The following is a 22,398-nucleotide window of genomic DNA, read 5'->3' on the forward strand; positions in this document are numbered from 1 at the left end:
CATGTCGCCGCCGCCGAGCCCTGCCCGCCGCTCGCGGCCGCGCGCCGCGTAGCTGCGCGGCGCGCCCGGCCCGTCATGAACGCGCAGCTGGCCATGGAGAGCATGGGCGACCTGCACGCCGTGAGCCACGAGCCCGTGCCCGCCGCCACCGAGCTGCTCAGCGGCAGCCCGCACCAGCGCGGCGCCGTGGGCCACCGCAGCGGCCACCTGCCCGCGCACCCGCGCTCCATGGGCATGGCCTCCATCCTGGACAGCGGCGACTACCACCACCACCACCGGCCCCCCGAGCACGCGCTCACGGGCGCCCTGCACCCCACCATGACCATGGCCTGCGAGACGCCCCCCGGCATGAGCATGAGCAGCACCTACACCACGTTAACCCCTTTGCAGCCTCTACCTCCCATCTCCACCGTCTCGGACAAGTTCCCGCACCACCACCACCACCATCACCACCACCACCATCCCCACCAGCGGATACCGGGCAACGTGAGCGGCAGCTTCACCCTCATGAGGGACGAGAGGGGGCTGGCGTCCATGAACAACCTCTACACCCCCTACCATAAGGATGTTACCGGCATGGGGCAAAGCCTCTCGCCTTTGTCTGGATCGGGCCTGGGGAGCATCCACAACTCCCAGCAAGGGCTGCCCCACTACGCGCACCCCGGGGCCACCATGCCCGCCGAGAAGATGCTCACCCCCAACGGTTTCGAAGCCCACCATCCCGCCATGCTAGCCCGGCACGGCGAGCAGCACCTCACCCCCACCTCGGCCGGCATGGTGCCCCTCAACGGCATCCCGCACCATCCCCATGCCCACCTCAATGCCCAGGGCCACGGGCAGATCCTGGGCTCCGCCAGGGAGCAGAACCCCTCCGTGACTGGCTCGCAGGTCAACAGTGGAAGTAATTCAGGGCAAATGGAAGAAATCAATACCAAAGAAGTCGCTCAGAGGATCACCACCGAGCTCAAGCGGTACAGCATCCCCCAGGCTATCTTCGCCCAGAGGGTGCTGTGCCGCTCCCAAGGGACCCTCTCGGACCTGCTGAGGAACCCCAAGCCCTGGAGCAAGCTCAAATCCGGCCGGGAGACCTTCCGCAGGATGTGGAAGTGGCTCCAGGAGCCGGAGTTCCAGCGGATGTCTGCCCTGCGGCTCGCAGGTGAGCGGCGGAGCGGCTGCCCCCGGCTGCCCCGGGCCCGGGGGGTCCCGCGAGCGTGGCCGGGTCCCCCCCTCCCGCCCCGCGGCACCTGCCCGTGCCCGAACAAAGCCCCGCGCGCCCGCGGGGGCTGCGCGCACTTTGGGAACGGCCGCGGAGCCGCCGCCCCGACCAGGCGCCGCGTTGCGGTCCGCGCCCGCGTTGCTCCCTGGCGCTCCGTGACGGGACTCAGGGCTGTGCAAAAGCATCGACAACTTGGCGCCCACGCGTGTGCGGGTGGGCGTGCGTGACAGCTGCCCGCGAGCCCCTGGGTGCGCGGGGCCGCCTGCCCGCGTTTACCTCTTTGTCCTCCTCGGAGCACTCGCACTGCTCGCACGCGAATTAAGGCCGGCGTCGGAGGCAGCTCCGGGGCACAAGGCCCTAAGGGGGCTGCGCTGCGGGGCCGTCTGGGGTCCGCGCTGCGCGCAGCGGCCCCACGCGGGTCCTCGAGGCAGGCAGTGCGGCTTGGGGGGCTTCGAGGAGGCGCCATGGGGGCGCAGAGCCCATTTTAGCGCCGCATCCCGTTTGTTTTAGATTAGGAGTTCTGCACGAGTGTTGTTTTCCCACAAATGACATGGGCCGGCGGTGTAACTAGTGGCTGAAGAGCAGAAGAAATGCAATTGGCTAAAATCGTTAGATTTTAACTGATTGCAATTATCGTTAGCCCGTGGAGGCTGCATTTCGTATGAATGCTTCTGCGTGTGAGAAGGAGCTTGTGTCTTGTCCCTKCGCTGCTCGCGAACCTCAGAAATACCTCCAGTTTTCCTGGCTCCATATATTCGTAAGGATCAGCGGCGGTATTGTCTCCCTGGGCATCCCAAGGAGCAGAGCGTGTTTCCCTCCTGTTTTGTACCTGTTCTCCTCCTGCCTCCCCCCTAAAGCCGCCAACTTGTGCGCCCGAGCCCGCGTTTAATATGCCGTGAGTGAGGGGTTGTTAATTAAGTGATAGGTCTCCATTAATTTGTCCCTGGAGAACGCGAGGTAGTCGATCCGCGTTGGAGTCGGGGTCACTGATCCGTTTTATGGAGAGACAAAAAAAAAAAAAAAAAAAAAAAAAGCAAAGGAAGGACCAAATCTTTCTCCGCTCGAGCACACGAGTGTTCCTGAGCTTTGGGCCGAGCGGCTGCGGGAAAGGGGAGCCGCTGCCCGCTCTCAGGGGAGCCGGCTGCGCTGCGGCCGTTTCGTTGCGTTTTTCCGCGTCCCGCCTGGCTACTGAGGGGACTCCGGCGCCGAGGCTCCCTCCGCCCGGCAGCGGGAGGACGTTGCTCTCCTCCCCTCCCGCAGACTCGGTTTCAAAGGTCTGTGCTGCGAGGAAATGCCCTTTCCTCCTTCCCTGTCTCCACAACCACCCTCACGAGGAGCAGCCCCTCGTCTTGCTGGTGCGGTGCAGCTGAGGAGGACGGAGTTTGTGTTTCCAATATCCCCTTAACGATCGCGAAGGCGAAYGCGCTTCGATTCGGAGTGTATTTTTACGGCAATTCGGTCGACCGACTCTCCGCTCATTTGCATAGATCGATACCGGGAACAACCTCCGCGCCGGAGCTGCCGACGTCCCGCGCGTGCGGGGGCTCCGCGCGGCCGCCGCTCGCTGCGCGCCCGCCCTCGCCCTGCCGCCGTGCGGATAAGCGGATCCCGCTAATCCCGTTACAGACACAAAGCCTCATTATTCCCCCCACCTTTCTTTTTTTTATTATTATTTTATTTTTCATTTCAGATAAACCTGAACGCCGCACCTTGGAGCAACGGCCTCCCCGGGGCGGCGCTGGGCCCGCAGCCTGGGCAGGGAGGAGGAGGAGGCCTGGGGAAGGCAGCGGCGCCCGGGGGGCTCTCCCGGCCGCCCAGGGGCCACTCCAGCCCCGCGGGGCTGATGCGCGTTGCGCTGGGCGCCGCGGGGCGCGGGGAGCCCGCGGCACGTGCTCATTTGCATATCGATGCGTCCTGACCAATGAGGGGCGGCCCCTGCCCCCCCGCCCCTCTCCGCACCCCGCCGGCGCCGTTCCGCGTTGCGCTGCGCGCTGCGTTGCGCTGCGTTGCGTTGCGCGCGGGCTGCCGCCAAGGCAATCCGCTCTAAATGCATCAACCATCGATTTCATTCTGTTCAGGTTTTAAATGTGTGATGATCTTACTAAGTGGTAAAAATCTGCCCCGATTGATATTGATGTATGAACATCAATTCAAAATATCATAAATTACTCCAGCCGACGCAAATTAAATTTCACGTCCAAATTATAACTCACTCTCGAGCGTTTAGAGAATTAGCAGGTAGATAACTACCCAGAGCAGGGCCCTGGCCGCCTTTATTCCCGCTCGAATTTCCAGCAAGCAGCGGCCGGGAGGCGGCAAGTCGGGGGGAGCCCAGTTATTGCAGACCCCGTAGTCTTGCCGAGCACTTTATCTTCAGTCTTTGCCCCTTCCAGCCATCCCTGGGGGCTCCCTACCTCCCAGATTACAGAAGCTCCAACAAATAGAGGAAAAATTGGTAGTTACATGGAAGCAGGATTGAGGTCTTGACACTTCCTGGGCTGTCTCTTGAAATGTAAGCAGAACTGCTAATTGCAAAGCTGACCTCTTCCAGCCTCCATCTTATTCATCCCATCTTCCTTCTCCTCTCTGTTCCCTCTTCCTTTGTCTGTCCCTCTCTTGCACTGAATATTTATCTATTTGGCCATTTCTCTATTAGTTATTCTGCCAGGAGGTTTCCACCCGCCCCTTGCCCTTGCTGACATTTGAAAGGGCAGTGAGGGGATACCGAAAAAAATAATAATTAAAAAAAAAAGCAAAGACAAAATAACGGAATACAGCCTTTCCGCAGCCAGACAGGATTTAAGGGTTGGTGTCTTTCCGTCTTTCCGGTTATTTGAGGGAGGAGTGGGGAAGGGAAAAAGAAAAAAAAAAAAAAAAAAAAAAAAAAAAAAGGAAGAAAGACGAAATTAACTCAGCTAATTTAGGGGAAAAAATAGCCGACATCGAGCTATTTGGTTTTTGAAGCACATCTGCATGAAGGCCGCTTGCCCATGCGCGGCCGCAGAAACGCTCGCGGACGAAGCCTCCTCCGCGGGGTTASCAGGCCCCGCCGCCCCACGCTCCGCGAGCAGCGCCCGTCCCCGCGGCTTCYTGGCGGCTCTGGGTCCGCCGCCGCGGGGCCGGGCGCGCAGCTGCGCGGGGTGCCGCGGAGGCCCCGCGCTCCCCGGGCGCTCGGTGACTCCGACACCGCGAGGGTTACGTGTCTTTCCTTCCCTGGCCTTTCTCCCTCCAAATCAAATCTTATCTAAGCTGCAGCCTGAGAAGCCGCCGAGAAATTCTCACCAAATTAACTGTAAAGAAATCGATACTGCAATCAGGGCGCTCCGCCATCGCGGGAAATGTAGCGCGGCCGCTCGCCCCGCGCCGCCCCCGCGCCCCCCGGCGCCCGCGGCCCCGCCGGACCGGGTCGGGCCCCCCGCGCAGCCTCCGCTCTGGGCCGCGTTGTTTGCCCGCCGTGTCCTTGTGCCATCATTTACAGCCGTTCGTACACGGCCCCGTTTGCTTTTCGTTAATAGTTACCCAGCGGGGAGGCCGCTCCCGGCGCCGCCGGCGGGCCGCGTTCCTCAGCACCGACCGGGACGGGCCGGGTGGTGCCGAGCCGGGCTCCACTGAACCGCGCTGCACCGGCCCGGGCCGTACCGAACTGTGCTGCACCGAACCGTGCTGCACCGAACTGTGCTGCACGGATCCGTGCTGCACCGGCCCGGGCCGTACCGAACTGTGCTGCACCGAACCGTGCTGCACCGAACCGTGCTGCACCGAACTGTGCTGCACGGATCCGTGCTGCACCGGCCCGGGCCGTACCGAACTGTGCTGCACCGAGCCGCGCTGGACGCTACCGGGCAGGCGCAGCCCCGCAGCCCGTGCCCGGCCCTGCGGCCCCTGCCCGGTGTCGCCCCGCGCCGCTTTTGTTTCCCTTTTGTTTATTTTAATTAAGGGCCGCGTGGCGGATGGCGGGGACGGAGAAGTCCCGACCCTTCCGCGCTGCCATTTTGACCAGGAGCCGCTCCCAACCCGCGCCCCGGCCGCCCCGCGGACCCGGTCGGGCCCCTGGCACGGTCGGAACCGTCGGACACGGCGGTGACGGCCCCGCACAGCGCCCCGGGACTCCCGCCCGCCCCGTCGGGAGCGCCCTCGGTTTCCGGGGGCTCTGCGCCACCTACTGACGGGCGGCGACCAGAACTGGGCCTTGCCGCYCCGGTCCCGCTGCGCCGACCCCTGCGCCCCGCCCCGGGACACGTCGGGGCCGCTGACCGCGGCTCTGCGCGCGCTGCGGGCGGCTCCAGGAGCGGGAGACGGGGGGGTCCCACCCGCCCTCCGTCGGGGAGCACCCGCACGGGGCGTCGCTCTCGCCGCTGTCGCCAGTGTCGCCAGTGTCGCTGTTGCGGCTTGCAGGGGCCGTCGGCGCGAGGCCGGGCTGCGCTTTCAGCACTGCGGACAGTTACCGGCGCCCGGCCCCGCTACCGGCTCTTGCCGGGGCTTGCGGTGCCAGCGCCGCTGCGGGTCGCCCCGTCGGAGGAGCCCGCACCCTCCGGGGTGCAGGATGTTAGCCGGGCTCAGGTGGGTTTGCGCTGCGACCTCACGCTTGTCGCGGTTAACGGAGGAGCGAGGCGGCATCGCTGATGTGTAACGGCAGCCAGCGGCGAGGGGCGCCGGGGGCGCTTGGGGGGCGGGCGGGAAGGCCCGGGCTGCACCAGGGAGGTCCCGGCACTGGCAGCACTGGGCAAAGGCGAGAAGCAGCTGCCCGGGTCCCGCCCGTAAAGGGGCAACAGGTCGCCCCAATAGGACAAGGAAAGAGCGTCCCGGAGGAGCGGGAAGGAGGCAGAGATGCCTCCATCGGCGCCGGGCAGSCAGGCTGCCGGAGGCAGCGCCTGCCGCTGGAAGAGCCTCCCCAAGGCCCAGCTGGGGTGCCGAGCTGCAGCTGAACCCTGGCGTTCGCAATCTGTTCTAGTCGGGGGCGCAATGCTTATTAAACTGACACAAGATTTTCTAGAAATACACAAAGCAGGCAGGAATCCATCCGCCTATAGGTTTGAATGCATCTGAATTCGATCACAGCCCATATTTTGTCTTGATTAGCTTATTTCTGTTCCCCGTAGCACAAGAACCCCACACCCCAGACCAAGGGACAAGCTCATTTCAAGAAAGACCTCTGAGGACTCTTAAATACAGCTGTGTTGCTAAAGCACTTCTGGCTTTGCTGAGGAGTTCTGGCAGCAACGAGACTTTGTCCTTAGTGCTGAATCGGCACCCAGTGTGCCATCGCACTAGGTGCTTTCATGGCCGCTATATTCACCCATCATCAAATCAACAAATATCCATTCGTACTTCAAATATAAACCTATCTCTATAAGGATAAATCATATACTGGTTGAAAATCAACCAATTCCTACTGAAATACTTCCAAAAATGCACTTCTCTTGAGCTATTTTGTTTATGAGGAAGTCATTTTTACGAAGCCGAAAGAATAAGTTGCAGGAGCAATGTATGAGAACAAGAGTTTTGAATTTATCCCATTTTAGGATGATGGGATAAATAGCAATAGCATTTTACGTCCAACGCCAGTAGCGATTAGCCCGCATGTGATCGCTGTGCCGTGGGCTCCGCGGGAGCGTGGCGCGGCATGTGCGCGTTTTGTGGCGGGTTCAGCGGTGCCGCTGCGGAAACAGCCGCGGAGAGACGAGGAGACTCGGGACCCGTCCCACGGGGCTCGGGGCGCGTCCCTTGGGTGCACCCAAGCGCAGCAGCGAGCCGGGGCTCGGCGGGACCCGCTGCCGCGGAAGGTGCGCGCAGCGGGGCGGGCCCGGCGGGGCGGGGCGCGCAGCGGGGCGGAGCGGGCGGGCGGGCCCGCAGGTAGGGGCGGAGCGGGGCTGCGCGGAGCGGAGCTGTGCGGGTCCGCGTGGGTCGGCAAGCTCCCTGGCGGCACAGAGAGGTGCGGAGCGGCCCGGCCCGGCGCGGATGGTGCCTGCGCGGTGGGAAGCTGCGGAGAGATGCGGAGCGGATCGCTCGGACACTGCTAGGTTTGGAGGCGCGGTGTCGGGGCGCGGAGCTCCGCACGCAGCCGCGGGGCGAGGGCGCCCCCTCGGGGGCGGTGCCGCAGCGGCCGGGAGCCCTTAACATGATTAAAATATTGATGCAGTCGCAAAAATCGTTCATTAAGGCAATTTAATCTTTGCTATTAAATGTCCTTCCAATTCATTTGGGGTAATTAAGATGCAGTTAAAGTGATTAAATTCTAATTACTTATGCTAGACAAAGAAATATTTGTCACAGTAATATGGTTAACTAAGGACCCAGCTGAAGAAATTTAATGTTTTCTTTAAATGATATCGCAGGAAACCCGGGTGCTTCCCCCTGATTAATCCACTTAGCAGCATATTCTGGAGTGGTGATGTCAGCTCCTTCGAGCGGTTACAGATCCATCAATACCGCGTGTTTGCACAAGCCCCATGGACTCCCAAAACGTCGAGTCAGCCGCTGCTCAGGCTGGTTCACGTTATTATTCCGGTGGCAGCRAATTAAGGTCACTCATTTTCATACAGCCCACGGAGGGAGATGTTCGCTGCTCGCTGTCTCAGCTGGGGTCCCTCCGTGGCCAGGCTGAACTCCCTGTGAGCTCCCTCTGTGCAAATGTATTCTTAAGTTTTCTCATGGTGTGAGGAACCAGAAGGGGAGTTATGCCTGGGTTTAGCAGGATACTCTAAATAACCTTGAATGGCGACTAGAAAAACAAGGTGCAAAATGCTGAACCATGCCAGGCCCACTAAGAAATACTGTAATATAATATTGTGCATTTARCTATTTTGGTGTGGGGAGCAACCAGTGCACTGCATTGCCAGCACAGGCTCTTGGTGAGGACTCTTGTCCCAGCAGGGTGGAAGCTTTGGGGGATCTCTCACGTGGGTCGATGCCACCTCTGCTCCTGCCAAATGGTGGGATATTAGAATAAATAGCCCAGAGGAGCTGTGATGTGGGGGCTCTTTCAGGCCAGAGGGGCTTGCCTGCTTTTAGCAGGTGTGGGGTGCAGTATGCACTCAGTGTGAGTCTCATAGGCCCCTATTTTTTCCCCATATTCCCCCAAATATTGAGTTTGTGACGTTTAGAAGACACCTGTACTTGTGCCTCTTGCTGCTCTCTCTGGGGCTTTTTGTCCCATGATGGGGACAGTGCCTGTGTTATCGTCACCACAAATTATTGTCTCTAGAAACTCACCATGAATTTGTGACTCTCTCACCCTGCGCTCCTCTAGCTGCGTCATTAGGCCCGTCTCTGCTGCCCACGGTCAGACCCGCGCTCAGACAAGTGTTCTCCAGCATGTTCTCTTTCTAAAAAATGTTGAATATGGGGTATTTTGTGATGTCTCAAAGCTGGAAGCAGGTGCTTTAGAAAGGGATTCCCACCCCCCCASCTGGCCAGGTCAGCTTCTACTTCAGCAGGGCCCAGGAGGATGATAAAAGCCTGGAGTTTGCAGCCCTCATGCAGGAGAGATCAGAAAACACATTTAAGAAGGGCATTGTAGAATTCTTCTTATGTCTCTGTCTAAGACGYATCCTGTTTGCCTGGACTTGGAGTAATTAAGAGGTTTGCCTTTGCAAAAGGAGGGCAGATGCCCCTCACGGGGGGCCTTGGGGACCTCCTGTGTTGCCTAAACCCTCCCTCGTGCCCTGTGCAGGGTGCCCTGCTCGCCCCGCGCTCCCCCGAGGGGGCTGTGCTCTTTCTTGGGGCTCTGTGGCCGATTCTTCTGCCAGCAGTGCCCGGCCACGACGCCGCTGCCTGGGGACCTTGTGCGGGACCCCCCGAGGAGCGTGGCGCCCACRTTCCCCTTCCTGCCTCTCTAAGCAAACATGCACAGCACAGGTGAGGTGGCGCCAGTGCCCTCAGGGTGCTCGCTAATCTGGAGGCCCCTATGTGGAGACCACGAGGAGTTTTCCACCTCCAAGGACCAAGGAGATGTCCAGAAGGACACAGAGCCCGTATTTTGTCTTCCCCGCCTGTCTCCAGCACAGCGCGGTGTCGCTGGGTCCGTCCTGCCGAGGGTGCCGCACTCGCGGGCTCCGCAGCGGGGAGGCCCTGCGACCGGCCTCGCTGCCCCCGCGAGGCCGAGGCTCCCGCGGACCCTCCCTGGCTGTGTCCGGGCCCCTGCGGAGGGGTCATGCCCGCGGCCAGCAAGCGCCTCTCCCCGGCACGGAGCGTCCGGCGTCCAGCCGCGCCGCTAATTGGTGTCACGGAACGTGTCAGATGTGACGGAAACGAGGGCGGCGTGAAGCGGCGTGCCGGCGCTGGCGCCCGCCGCGTACGGGCGCTCCCGACTGGCAAACAGGAATGACTTGTGGTCCCCCATGACCTGGGTTGGGCTGGAAGCGTGACCTGTCACCTCGAGGTGAAAGGCCCCGGACCCCCTGCGCCTGCCGACCGCCCCACAGGATCCACGATCCYGGCGTGGCCGATGGTCCTCCTGGTGGCTGCTCCCTGCCGCTTGGGGCACAASGAGAACGGAAAAGGAATCCCTGAGGCGCCCGTGCAGATGCTGTGGGTGAGAGGACACCCGTGTCCTGGCTGCAGGTGTCACCCCGCTGAGCGCACCTGCAGCATCTCAGCGCCGTGACGCCGAGCRCCCGCAACGGAGGTGCCCTCTGCTTCCCACCTCAGGGTGGCTTTTGGCTCCCTTATGTTCTGTTGTAACTTGCCCCAGTGTCGGTTTTCCAACAAAGGCGGCAGTCAGGCTTGTGGTGGCATTTTGTTATGTGCCCAAAGGAAAACAGCACACAGCGGGCTTCCTTGGGGGGGTTGCTGGGGTCGTGCTTTGCTTTTGTGCTGTAGGAAAGGAAATTTTATGTTTGTAGCACTCAGTCAGACCTAAAGTACACAGAGAGGGCTTCTGTRAATGGGTATTATGGTAATTGATTTTTTTCGTAGATTTTTAAAAGAAATATACTCTCTAGGGATGAAAGAGTAGATCGAGCGTTGAGGTTAGTACCTGTGTTTACTGTTGGGTTTTGGGCTGACAGAGAGCAGAGATCACCTCCCAGGTAGGCAAAACAGCCTCTTCCGTATCACAAGCTAATGATCTAATGGTGCATTTCCTCACGGGACGCGATCCTGCTTGCKCTTCCGTCGGAGCAGGATGCGTCCCTTCCTGGGCGGCCCAGCCAGGCACGGGAGGGATGCGGGAAGAGCGGTGACAAACAGCCCTGCACCGCTCACGGACACCTGGCCCTAATAAGATGTACAAACCTTACAAGGTTTGGCACGTGAACGCAACCAAATCCCTCAGGTGACTTCAAAGGAACAAAAGGGGACAAAAATGGATTGATGGGCTGTATCAGGAGAACTGCAAGTGTCAGGAATATCTGTTGCTCGGGGCAGAAGAAGATGGAGGTGCCTGAGGGTTCAGCGGGGGGTTTGGGGGCTCCTTCTGGCACTGATAACCTGCACTGCCGCGTGTGCGCGCRTCGCCAGAGCCAGGGCTCCTTCCTTGCGCTCTGCTTTGCTCTTTGTCTTTGCCAGGCTGCCTTAAGGGCCTTTCAAAAGGYGTCTCGGGAGGCATCACCCAGCTGGGGCAGCCCGGGGACAAAACGTGGGGTCTCCTCGTGGGGCYGAGAGCGGGAACGCGGTCGGGAGCATCCCAGAGCCCTGTTCCTGGCCCTGCTTTCTGGGCTGCTGGAGCAAAACTCCTTTTCCTGAGCTGGGTTTCTGGGCTGAGAGGAGCCCGTCCACATGGCTCACGGGGAGCACGTGCTAGGGGTGTCAGTGCAAATTATCTTCCTAATTGTCCACTACATAAAAGAAGGTGCTGATAGAGCTGTGCCAAAAACAGATCTGAAGACAGGCTCTGCTATTTATCCAAAAGGGTTTTAATTCAGAAGCTGACTTCAGTGAACACCATGGTCTGCTTCAAAGAAAGGAAGATTTGGCCAAAAGACTTGGTCTGAGCACGACCCGGGGCCGAGTGCGGGGGAAGATGCTTGTGTCCGTCAGTCCTTCCCCACGGGCCGGCCAGGTGTGCACGGCGCTGGGCAGCCTCTCGCGTCGGGTTTTATCCGGCGGTGAACATTTGTTTTCTGGCAAGCTGGAAGCTACAATTTATTATTAAAATTGATTGGCTCCAATGCAGGGAAAACGATCGCGAGGAAACCCTATTACAGTTTTTCATTATCACCATTATTTATTTTTAAGTGCTATTAATATTCCTGGGTCTGGGCAAGCCAGAAGATGGAAGGCGGTATCCTCCCCTGCTGCTCACAACACGCAGCCTGCCTTAAACACTTGGGCATATGTAAATTTTTTTCCTTAATCTGCCTCTTATGAAGGTGAGCAGCAGGAGGGCTGAAAGGGAAACTGTTTTTGTATCCCCTGAGCACATCCAGGGCTCTCAAAATGTTCCCAGCCTCTCCCAGGACAAAGARATGATCTGCAAGCACCGGCTCTTGAGGGAAATGATGGGTAGGGGAAATAATTTCCAGAGGGAAATATGGGTTTCGGGGCGGCCCATGCGTTGCTGGCCAGTTTTAGGGTGGACGCTGCTTCTGAGGGGCTTTGGTGGGACCAGGCCTGTCCCACAGGCAGGGAAACGGGCAGGGAAGGGACTCCTGGAGCAGGGCTCCGCTCTGGGGCTGCTTTTKCAGGGAGCTTCTGCTTGGCAAATGTTCACAGATACTTGCATGATAGATTTTATTTTAATCTCTTCTTCACACCTCATTTCCTGCCTTCTCCTGTTTATTGGTAAGTGATGGACCAATCTTGCAAAGGTGTTTTTTAAACCCCTGAGTTATCAATGTTTGCTCTCAATCAGCGCATGCGTTTCTTTCTCACTGCTCCGTACACTGAGTTTGCCCCTTCAGCAAGGCCTTGCTTGTGGGAAGGGACTATTTTTCAGGCCAAAAGTTATACAACGTATATGATATGATTTTGTTTGATCAATGTGCCATTGCTAATGAAAGGCTCTGTAGCTAGAATATGTGACTTCAGGAAGCACTTCCAATGCTCATCCGTGGAGGGAAGGAAAATGTTTGGATTTCCTGCCTCATCCGTGGAGGGAAGGAAAACTCCTTCTGTATTTCCTGCCTCCTGGGGTTTGGAAAGGGGTGAAATGGGTTTTGAATAGTGGAGCCAGCAGATGTTTGTAAGAACGTCTGGGTTAATTTAACCAGGGAAAAGTGGCTAAAGAGTAAAAGTATCATCCTCCTTGTGAGTCAACCTGGTAGACCTCTGAATCCTGCACACAAGAGCAAATGAGTCCTACCCGTGTCATGTGTCCTTTCCCAATTTAGAAGCCCGAATGAAAGCTCCTTTTTTTCCCCCAGGTTTGTCATTTAGGGCATTGATCATGACTGCTCTGTACAACTGCTAACCACTGCTCCGCTTTCTTGCAGCATGCAAGAGGAAAGAACAAGAGCATGGGAAGGATAGAGGGAACACCCCCAAAAAGCCTCGGTTGGTCTTCACGGATGTCCAGCGTCGGACTCTACATGCAATATTCAAGGAAAACAAGCGTCCATCCAAAGAATTACAAATCACCATTTCCCAGCAGCTAGGGTTGGAGCTGAGCACCGTCAGCAACTTTTTCATGAATGCACGGAGGAGGAGTCTGGATAAGTGGCAAGACGAGGGCAGCTCCAATTCAGGCAACTCATCTTCTTCATCAAGCACTTGTACCAAAGCATGAAGGAATAACCACAAACTAAACCTCGGTGGAAAAGCTTTAAAATAAATAAATAAATAAAGACAGACCAGGACCTCAAGATAGCAGGTTTATACTTAGAACTATTTGAAAAAAAATGTTATTTATAAGTCCAAAGAAACCAAAGACTTATTTCACCTGCATTATGACTTTATTCTAAGACACACACTTTAGTAGGACGACAACTTGCAAAAAAAAAAAACGAGAAGAAAGATGGAAAGGAAAGGAATGAAACGGGACATAGAGAGAAAAGGAATAAACCACTGGTCTTACACCTTCACTCATGATCATTTTCACCGTCCTTGGCTGTTTATAGTGGTTTGGAGCATAGTGATTTCTTGTCATTGAATGGACATCTTTTCAGATATGGCTCTTCATTTTCACAGCGATCGCCATGAAGGTGTAGAGTGTATCCGTACTGTGTACATGCYGGTGGCTAGGGACTTAGTCAGGGCTGGTCTTCAGAGAGGGTCGTGCCTTAGCACGGCCCCCAAAGCGTGGAGTCGTCTGAATCCATTTGAACGGTAGTGTGATTTTTTGCTGTTTCGTTGTTTGAACTTAACTGGTGCAACGCCTGGGATGAGTTCAAACTAGGCAAAGGAATTTGAATGGTACCTAAACCAGTGCATTCTCTTTGTTTGTTAAGGAATGTTCAGATTTAAAAAAGGAAAACTATTCCATCCATAAAAAAAAAAAAAAAAAATCGACTAGCTACCAAAGAACACATTTAATAATTATATTGCAGGTATTTTATTGCAATGATTTTAATATTCCAAAGCTATTTTTACACAAAATACTATGTAGAGTTATAGGTATAAACTAATCTAACTGTATAACACATAAAACTACTAATCAAGACTGTTATTTGCAATTAGTAAAACCACGTTACTCTTTGTTTCCATGATTGGCAAGAAAGAATGTCATCCAGCAGTCCGAACCCCGTGTCAGAGCACAGACACTGCTGACGGGATGCTGCTTCTCTTGAAGTCAAGAGCCTTTTTTTGCTGTTGACTTCAGCAGAAGCAATAAAAGGAGGGGCCTTTGCAGTTTTTTTGCCGGTGTGCATCCCCTTCGTACACTGTCCTAGGCTGATCCTGCTGGAAACCCGCTGAACAACCGCCTTTCCAAGCCGTGTGTCCCATGAAAACACAGCTCAGCTCTGCCACCTAGCCTGCAAACGTGAGACTGAAGACATTTGGAATGCAAAAATGAAAAGAATGAGTGACAGCAAAACCACAAGGCCCAGCACCAGATCAAGACCCATTGACATTAGTGAGCTTTTTTCAATAAAAAGATAAATAAATAAACTATGAATTTTAATAGGCAAGGGAATTGGAACAGGTTTAAAGAATCTTGGTCTTTCCCTCTTGAGAACACTAGTGCAGCCTCAGTTAACTTTAATTGAAACAACTCTAACAAGAGCCCCAATAGGACCTTATAAGGCCAAATTATGAATGCTTTGAAATCAATAGCAAAATTCCTGCAACATCAAGGTACAACCTGTTTTGTATCTATGTGCAGTTTTCTTCTTTTTTTCTCGTGCATTCTTTCTTGCTCTTCTGATAATCAGAATAATGCATAAAATCGTTTAAAACTGTAGTTGAAAAGGTTTAAATACTCTGTTGCTAACACAATTTTAGATGATAAATCATTCAGTTTTGACTCTGATCAAATTAACATCTAATTAACAAATTAGCATGTAACATCTGCATATTGAATTTTAGTATAAGGAGAAAAGAGATTTTTAAAAAGATAAATGTGCCTGTTAGAAATCTAACTGGTGTTTCAAACTATTATAGTAATTCTAAGTATATTAAATTGCAAGTAACCAAAYAGACAGGTGTATGTCCCGTTGCAGGAATGAGAAATAGCAAATCTTACTTATGCTCTATTTAAAAAGAAAAAGAAAAATTCAAGGTAAACTAGAATCCAACAGTAGCAGATCCCATCTTTTGTGAAGTTCACTCTAAACTCTAGAGACACCAAAGCTAAGTGACCGTGTAGCCCTATTTATTTACCAAGGCAACAGGGTCTAGTGAAATTTCAGGGTATACACTTAATTTCCAGGAAGTGTTTAGAATATAACTGCATATCGCTTTATTAAAATAAAATCAAATGAAAACAGGATTTTGGGCACCAAGTATTTCTCCACATTTTTCAATGTTAAACCCACCTTAAGATGGACAAAGCAGACATAATCTGTGAGTTTGCAGAGTCTCTAGCTTACCTTAAATTTTAGCAAACTTTCTTTTAAAATGTTCCATTCCCACTGAGATATAATTGGCCTAGAAATATTAATAAGCTCACGTGAAAAGTATCTTATAAATGCAGTCTCATTAGTATAAAATTAATAAAGGACAGTGATAACTAGTGTTTTTTTTTTCCAGCAAAACACTGCTGTGTAACTTACTTATAGTTTCAAAAACAAAGCCTTATTTATTTAAAACTTGAGAATTTAAAAATGCAGGGAAATTCAAAATACATTACCGCTTTTTTTAGTATTTCCAATGTATTGTCTTTCGAGACTACTTGCTGAAACCAAAGAGAACTTTCATACCAGCATTAAATTTGCACCCAATATGCAATGTCAGGATCTCTGATACACACACCCGCTAGCCCTTGAATTTATTTCTGTATGTATACACACACACACATATTTTTATGTGAGTGTATATACGTATACATGCACGCTCTATATCTATACCCACCAAAGCTGATGCACAAATGGTAGATTTGAAGCGGCTTTTTTTTTAAGTATAAACTTTTGTTTTTTTCTATAAGCCATTAAGAACAAAAACACTCTTCCCAGAAGCAATACGCACCTCATACTCTGAACGGACAAAGCTCACACTTTTCTTATTTTCAAAACCTGAAGCAAATACCTATGGAGCTATTTATTCTCGTTGCAAAGCTGTTTTACCTCTGAGCAGGCTGCCCAATGCATTTGCCTGGAGCACGGATGGATTATTTAGTGCACCTCTTTTCTTATCATTTCTTAGCAAGTCATCCATGAAGGTGAATCTTTTTCTGAAATTACACTGCAAATTATACAGAAAAACTGGTCTCCATCTTGTTAAAGGGATTCTTTCTGTTTGAGAGAGTCAGGACTGGCTTCCTGACAAAATGACAATTAGTTTTGAATTACCAAAAGAAAAAAAGGGAAAAAAAAAAGGACCTAAACCCAACTGGAATGGTTAGGAGAGGGAGCAAAGCTGGCGGTGGTTGAGCGCACCGGGAGGCTGGGCTCAGCCAACGCTGGCTTGAAGGCGCAGGGCATTGGGAACAGGCTCTCTGCTCACAGGGGGCCTCCAAAAATGTCCATAACGACCTGAGAGGGGAGGCTGGCCCAGAGGGGGGATGTCTGAATCCATCCCCGTCGCAAACCGCATGATTCGCTTTCCAGGAAACCCTAAAAAGCCAAACCAAGAAGCCAGCGGGGCTACTGGCCACCCCACGTCACTTGTCCCGCTCTCCTCACTCAGGTCAGGCAAACCCAACCAGAAGGAGGCACCGCTCGCGGCTTTGCTCCGGCTCCGCGCCATGCCGAACACCGGGCCGCCTTCCTGGGAAGGGCAGGCCCGGGAAGGCCCTGCGGGAATCCTGCTCCCCAGGGGGTTGGAAACACCACTCATCTTCTTATACCAAAGAGTCTTAGGACACTTCTCCTCACCTGAGTCACAAACAAGGCATTCTTTACCCCCCAAAACAGTCCTTCTTTCTACTACGCTTCCTTCTATCCTCCTCCTCTTCCTCCTCCTTTGTACATAAGGAAGAAAACTATGCATTTAGCAAACAAAGAGAAAGCACTTACCCTTTTCTATCTAGCTGCGTTTGGGTGCATTCAAAGGTCCAGAGGCTAATTTTGAGACTTTGCTTAGCCTTCTGGTTTATTATTGTGGTGTGGTTAGCTTTACAATACATTTGGTAACTATTTGCTAAAGACAAAGAAGCAAAAGGTAAGGAATAGCTACTTCCACGTGTTAAAAAAAAAAAAAAAAAGAAAAAAAAAAGAAAAAAAAAGTGTGTAAAGATCTACTATTTATAGTGTGAACCAAAGACGCTACCTCACTCAATTTCCATTGGTGATTTTAATCACATTGATGATACCAAAGAATACCAAAGATTTTTCATGCACGGCCTTGGTCTGTAAAGGGAACTCATCCTCCTTCTCAACCCCTGTCCCCACGCCCCGTCCTCACCCTTCACTCAGTGTGTGAACTTGTCTTCATTCGTGATAATGATGATCCTGACCTTAGGAATACTACTCTTACTACAACTGCTACTGCTGACGATTCTAAGGATAATAATAATAATAATAATAATAATAATAATAATAATAATAATAATAATAATAATAAAGCTCTAGGCAAACATGTTGCAAACTTTGTAAACTCATAGGACGAGTGCCTTGCTTGAACCAAAGTGTTAAACCGCTGTTGACCTCTTTATCTCTCACCTTATACTCTTTGAATACCTCAGCCTCTTAGAAAGGCCACTAATGAAAAAAAAAAAAAAAGGAATAATTCTTCACCGTGGTGCTTTTTGCCGTGCAACCATGCAATGAAACTTTCTTTGATACCAAAGGAAAATGTTTTTTTCCACTTTCTTGCTGACAAACCAAAGGTTCCTCCTTCTTTCCCCTTGAAAGCAGCTTGAGTCCCTCAACCCAGACAGGCCGTGCATTGCTTTTACCAATTCCTCCAAATACCTCATAGTAATAAATCTTTAGGGTTATGTTGTATAGAGAGTCTATGTGATAAGGCAGAACTTACTAGTTTGATAATTGTTAAGGTTACTTAAAAAAAGAAAAAAAAAAAAGCTTTATAATTCTTATTTATTTTGTAGGGGTTGTTTTGTTTGTACATTTCTTTTTTATTGTTTGGTTCGGGTTTGGGTTTCTTCTTATTGGCAGAACTTCTCTGTTGTACTCAAGAAAGATCTTATTCCTGGAAATGTTTCAGAGTGGGTAAAGATTCCTGTTTGCCATGAATGCAAGAAAGGGAAAATGGGAAAATGGGAAAATGGGAAAATGGCTTTGTTTGCTTTCGTTTGAATTAGGAGGCTTTGTGTTTCCTCGTCAATGTTCTTTTCACAGGGTAAAAAAAAAAATATTCTCTGCTGTGATAAATGGTTCCTATTTTTTCTCTATAATGTGCTGTGATTTTTAATTTAATTACATTTTGTATACRCTTATTTAATCAGTGCTTTAATTTATGACTATGTAGTTTAAAGAAAAAAAATGTATATAGTAGATTCAAAAATGGCCAAAGCTTTATGTTACAATCTTTTCATTCTTGATGCTGAGATAAACTGAAGGAGAGTGCTTCTCTTGACTGCAGGGTGTATCTTCAGGCTTGTCTTAGCAGGCACTTCAACGTGTGTTACAAACACTGCCAGGTTATCTCCCCCGGGCCTCCCTCCCCCAAACTGTACATGCCAAAATGAGTGTTTCAAGATAGTACTTTTGTCACTTAGAAAGCAGAAAGGCATTATGAGTGTGGTTTTTCCTTTAATTTATTTGTCTTTTTTCTAGAAAGGTTACTTTGCAGGTGAAACCTGCGCATCCAAAGAATTTAAAGAGTTGTTTAATGTTAAAAAAAAAAAAAAAAAAAAAAAAAAGCACTGGCATTTGTGAGAGACTTTGCTGAGTTTTTGGGTTTTTTTGTTTTTCATTTGCCATTCGCACGGGTAGAGCAAGTAGCGGGCGTGAGACTTGGGAGCAAAGCTAACTTGAATTTGGAACCGGTGCTGCCCGCGTGCAGCTCCGAGGGGGAAAACGCAGTTCTGAGTCAAAGCAAACAGACAAAAAGGAAATAAGGACAATTCTGCAAAGCCGACGGTGGCATCACGGCACAGAAAATAGAATGCCACTCTCCTGTGTTTCGTTTTGCGTAAATAATAGATTCTGTTTCAGCTGAATGTTGTGTACCGACATGGTTTGTGACGGATGTAAATATTCTTTAAATATTCTTTTCATGCACAGTAGCAGAGCTCACGGTGTACGTCGTTTTGTTGGGGGATAGCGGAGGGGTTGAGGGAGGGAAGGACGAGGGCAGGGTTGGAGCTTTTGATCAGAAGTTACACTTTCTAGATACATTTTTATACTTGGAGTATTGAAATGGGGCAATAARGATGCTCTGAAATGCAGGATCATTGAATGGTCTGTTGGTAAGCATTGGCTAAATGTCTGCTTTTACTGCATTAACCGATGCCGTGCAATGAGTTATGGGGAGTCAAAAGTGTTAGTCTATTCACTCAGCATTAGCTATTAAACACTGGACAGAACTGTACTTAGGAGACAATGTTTTCTTTTTCTGTTGTAGCAGTTTGATTTTTTTTTCATGGTATATTCTGCATTTATTGCATAATCATTGTGGAATCATTCTAGTTTCGCAGTCTGAACCGAACGACAGTATTAAATGAAAATAAACTTTCGAGCATTGCCTTTCACCCGCTTTGGTAGTTGTCTTCATAACCCTTGTGTCCACCGTGCAGCCCGAGCCAAGCGAAGAGCCCGGGGGTCCCGGGCGACGTGGGGTGCGTGGCCCCCGGCCCAGCTCCCCTCTCCCGCTCCGCTTCATCCCGCTGCCCCAGCAGGACTTGGCTGCGTTTTGGAAACGCGAGGCCGTTTCCACGTTCAAGTTAGCTCGGTTCTTCCTCACACCAAGAGGGCGCCAAAGACAATCATCAGGTCTAGGATCAGGAGAGGGAGGAAACCTTCCAAGGGCAAGAGGGAGCTCTTCCAGAGCGACGAAAGAATAAATACAGGAAAAGGGGAGGAAAAAATAAAGGAGAAAAAAGAGAAGATTTTGCTAAAAGACAACATCGCTGACATTTTTAGTTTGCCCATTAGAAAGCAGCAGTAGTTTATGCGTTGCATTTCAGACTAAGTGATTATTGTACCTAATTACAGTTGATTGCTGATATTTCCTCAATCTCTCTCTTAGTCGAGCGCTTCTTCTTCTGTATTTTTGTGTGTAGCAACAAGTGTAATGCACTAGGCATTATTCTGGTTTGGTTATGAGTATCTCCTGTACTGCGTTAAGACTTCAGTTACTTTTTTTTAAGCTTTGCTACTGTTCTCACTTTATGCCGTGCAATATCATCTGCTGTGTTTGCTAAGCAAAAAAAAAAAAAAAAAAAAAAAAAAAAAAAAAAAAGGAAAAAGGAAAAAAAAGAAAAAAGCAAGTGATGATGTCATCATGCTTTTCAGTGTTACAATGTTTCAGCGTTTATGTAGTCACGAAAATGTAGTAAATAAAAGGTTGGATTTTCCAGCACTTTAAATTTAGACATTTCTTGCCTCCTTTTGTTGCCCACGCGCAGCCGGGGCGGGTGGCAGCACCCGGGGGCCCGGCCGTGCCGGGGGGCAGGACAGGAACGTGGGGGGCGCAGGCGGGGGACCTGGCGGCCCCAGCAAGGGGAAGGGGCAGGACGGGCCGCAAGGAAAGCGCCCACAAACCGTGCAACGTGTGCGTGGTTTATGAGAGATGTATTCCTCTAATTGAGGGAAAAGGGGAAAAAAAAAAGCATTAAGAAAATAAGCGAAGCAAATGATCTTKGTTTCCTTTATGTTGTCTAAGGGTATGGATGTCACCAAGCTAATTCGCAGAGGTGTTTCCTTTTGTGTGATGGAGTCCACCTCAGGCCCACAGGATCAATATTTAATTGTTTAAAGGGATATTGTATTCCTTTCCTGTCACTGTTGTTAATGCCTGCGTGCTCTGTAATCCCACAGGGTCCTTCTCCGGGGGGCTGATCGCAGAGATTACCCTTCACTGCAGAGCGCTGGGAGGAGAGGCCCCGTCTGTAAAAGATTCAGCAATGCATTGAACCATTTTCTCTCTATCTCCTAATGAAGTGATGAAGCGGGTGCCACAAAACTTAACAGGTTTTTGTTGCAAACTGGGCTGCACTGCTGAGAGGAGGATTAAACCTTCATCTTTGTCCCATAAATCACGGCATCAGCTGCGTTTATTCTGATGGATAGTCTGGACTCTGCTGACAATATTTTATCCATGGCACTGTCTGCACATTGTGCCCTGGTGTGCAATTTCTTTTTACTGCTAAGCCAAGAGAGAGGCACTAAAATGCATCTGGTCCAAGGACTCCCTTTGGGGTCGATATCCCACGACTGTTTCAGAAACCAAAGCACTGCTGGCCACCCACGTTTGGGGGGTGTCAGGCTGAGGTTGGGGAGGGTGAGGGTGCTCTGTCACCAAAGGGGAGCCCAGGGACCCTGGCCCGTCCTCTCCACCGTCCCCACGAGTGCCCAGGTCCCGCCTTGCCRCAGGTTTTGCTCACAAGCTGCTCCAAATGAGTCCCAGGAGGGCAAGGAAAGGGCCTGCCAGGCACRGGCACGGTGGGGATGGCGGCAGGGCCGGGCTGCCCACACTGACCCTGCGGCCCCGTGCGGGATTGCAGGGCTTTCTGGAACTGCTAATACTGGGCTTTGCTGAGCTTTCACCCTTTTCCTTCCCTTCAGGCTGTCGTTTCATCTCTGCGCCCTGGTCCCTCTCCTGCTTTATGGCCCCTGGATGCGGCGCTGAGGTACCGCACGTCCCTCCTGCCCCTCCACCAGTATTTGGCATCTCCCTTCACGGTATTTTAAGTAATATGGCCTATGTGGCCCTGCAGCGAGCGCCCATGGGCCAGGCCTGCCCACATAGCGCGACAAGATGGGACTAAGCAGGGTCCGGCTTGGCTTTGCCTAAACCCACCATGTGCCTCCTGCACATTAGCATGACATCAGCCAGGCTTGATGCCGCAGAAAGCCACCAGAGTGCTGCAGACTTTGCTCGCTGAGCAATAACTTAGCATGAATTAAATTGCTGTGGCAGCAAGAGGGAAGGTGTCCAGTGTGGGGAGAAGTGTCTCCCTGGTCTCCTCTCCACCTGAGCCACAGCAGGGCCCCAAACGGGGTGGTTTGGCTGCAGCCGCAGGTGGAACAGCCCATGGAGACCCAGGTGGCTGCATTTCCCTTGCCTGGCACCAATAAAACCCACCCCAGGAGCCCTGCAGAGCTGATGGGCTGAAGCTGTGTCTGGTAAGTAGGGCCTCTGGCATGGGGTGGGGGCAAGCRGTTTCTTCATCCTTATGTTGAGCCCTCTGGAGCTTCATGGGCCACAATGTCCGTGTTATAGACCAGAATGAGTGCTAAAAGCCTAAAACTGAGGCAGTCTTGAGCACCATCATGAGACAGGGCCCACCTGGAGGGAAAGCTGGGACTGAATCCTTTCCACGAGCTGGAGGGTGGCCCTGTGGCCTGTTTTGCTCGCGGTCACAGCATTTGCAGACACTGTGGTGGCAGAAAGGAGCTGCTAAGCTGCAGACCTGCCGCTGTGCCTGCTCCTGCCCCGGGAGGGAGCCGTAGGGATTGAATTGGGAGAGCCCTATCACACCCCCGCATCTGGAGCCAGGATGCGGTTATTTCTGCACAGGAAAAAGCCCTTTGTAAAAATGGTCTATTCATCAAGCAAAATAGTTTCCTGTCCAAGGGAGG

At 51.9% G+C, this 22,398-nt stretch overlaps 1 protein-coding gene across 1 annotated transcript; it reads left to right on the forward strand.

Moving 5' to 3' along the window:
- The first annotated feature begins 75 nt into the window (after nt 1-75).
- ONECUT1 (one cut homeobox 1) lies at nt 76-13,878 on the forward strand. Its single transcript, XM_026045772.1, has 2 exons — nt 76-1,156; nt 12,589-13,878. The coding sequence occupies exons 1-2, from the start codon at nt 76-78 to the stop codon at nt 12,879-12,881; spliced, it is 1,374 nt and encodes a 457-aa protein (XP_025901557.1). The 3' UTR covers nt 12,882-13,878.
- The last annotated feature ends 8,520 nt before the right edge of the window (nt 13,879-22,398 follow it).

Source organism: Nothoprocta perdicaria, unplaced genomic scaffold (assembly GCF_003342845.1).
Source record: "Nothoprocta perdicaria isolate Ctin4 unplaced genomic scaffold, notPer1 scaffold_41, whole genome shotgun sequence".
In the NCBI taxonomy this organism is placed as follows: Eukaryota; Metazoa; Chordata; class Aves; order Tinamiformes; family Tinamidae; genus Nothoprocta; species Nothoprocta perdicaria.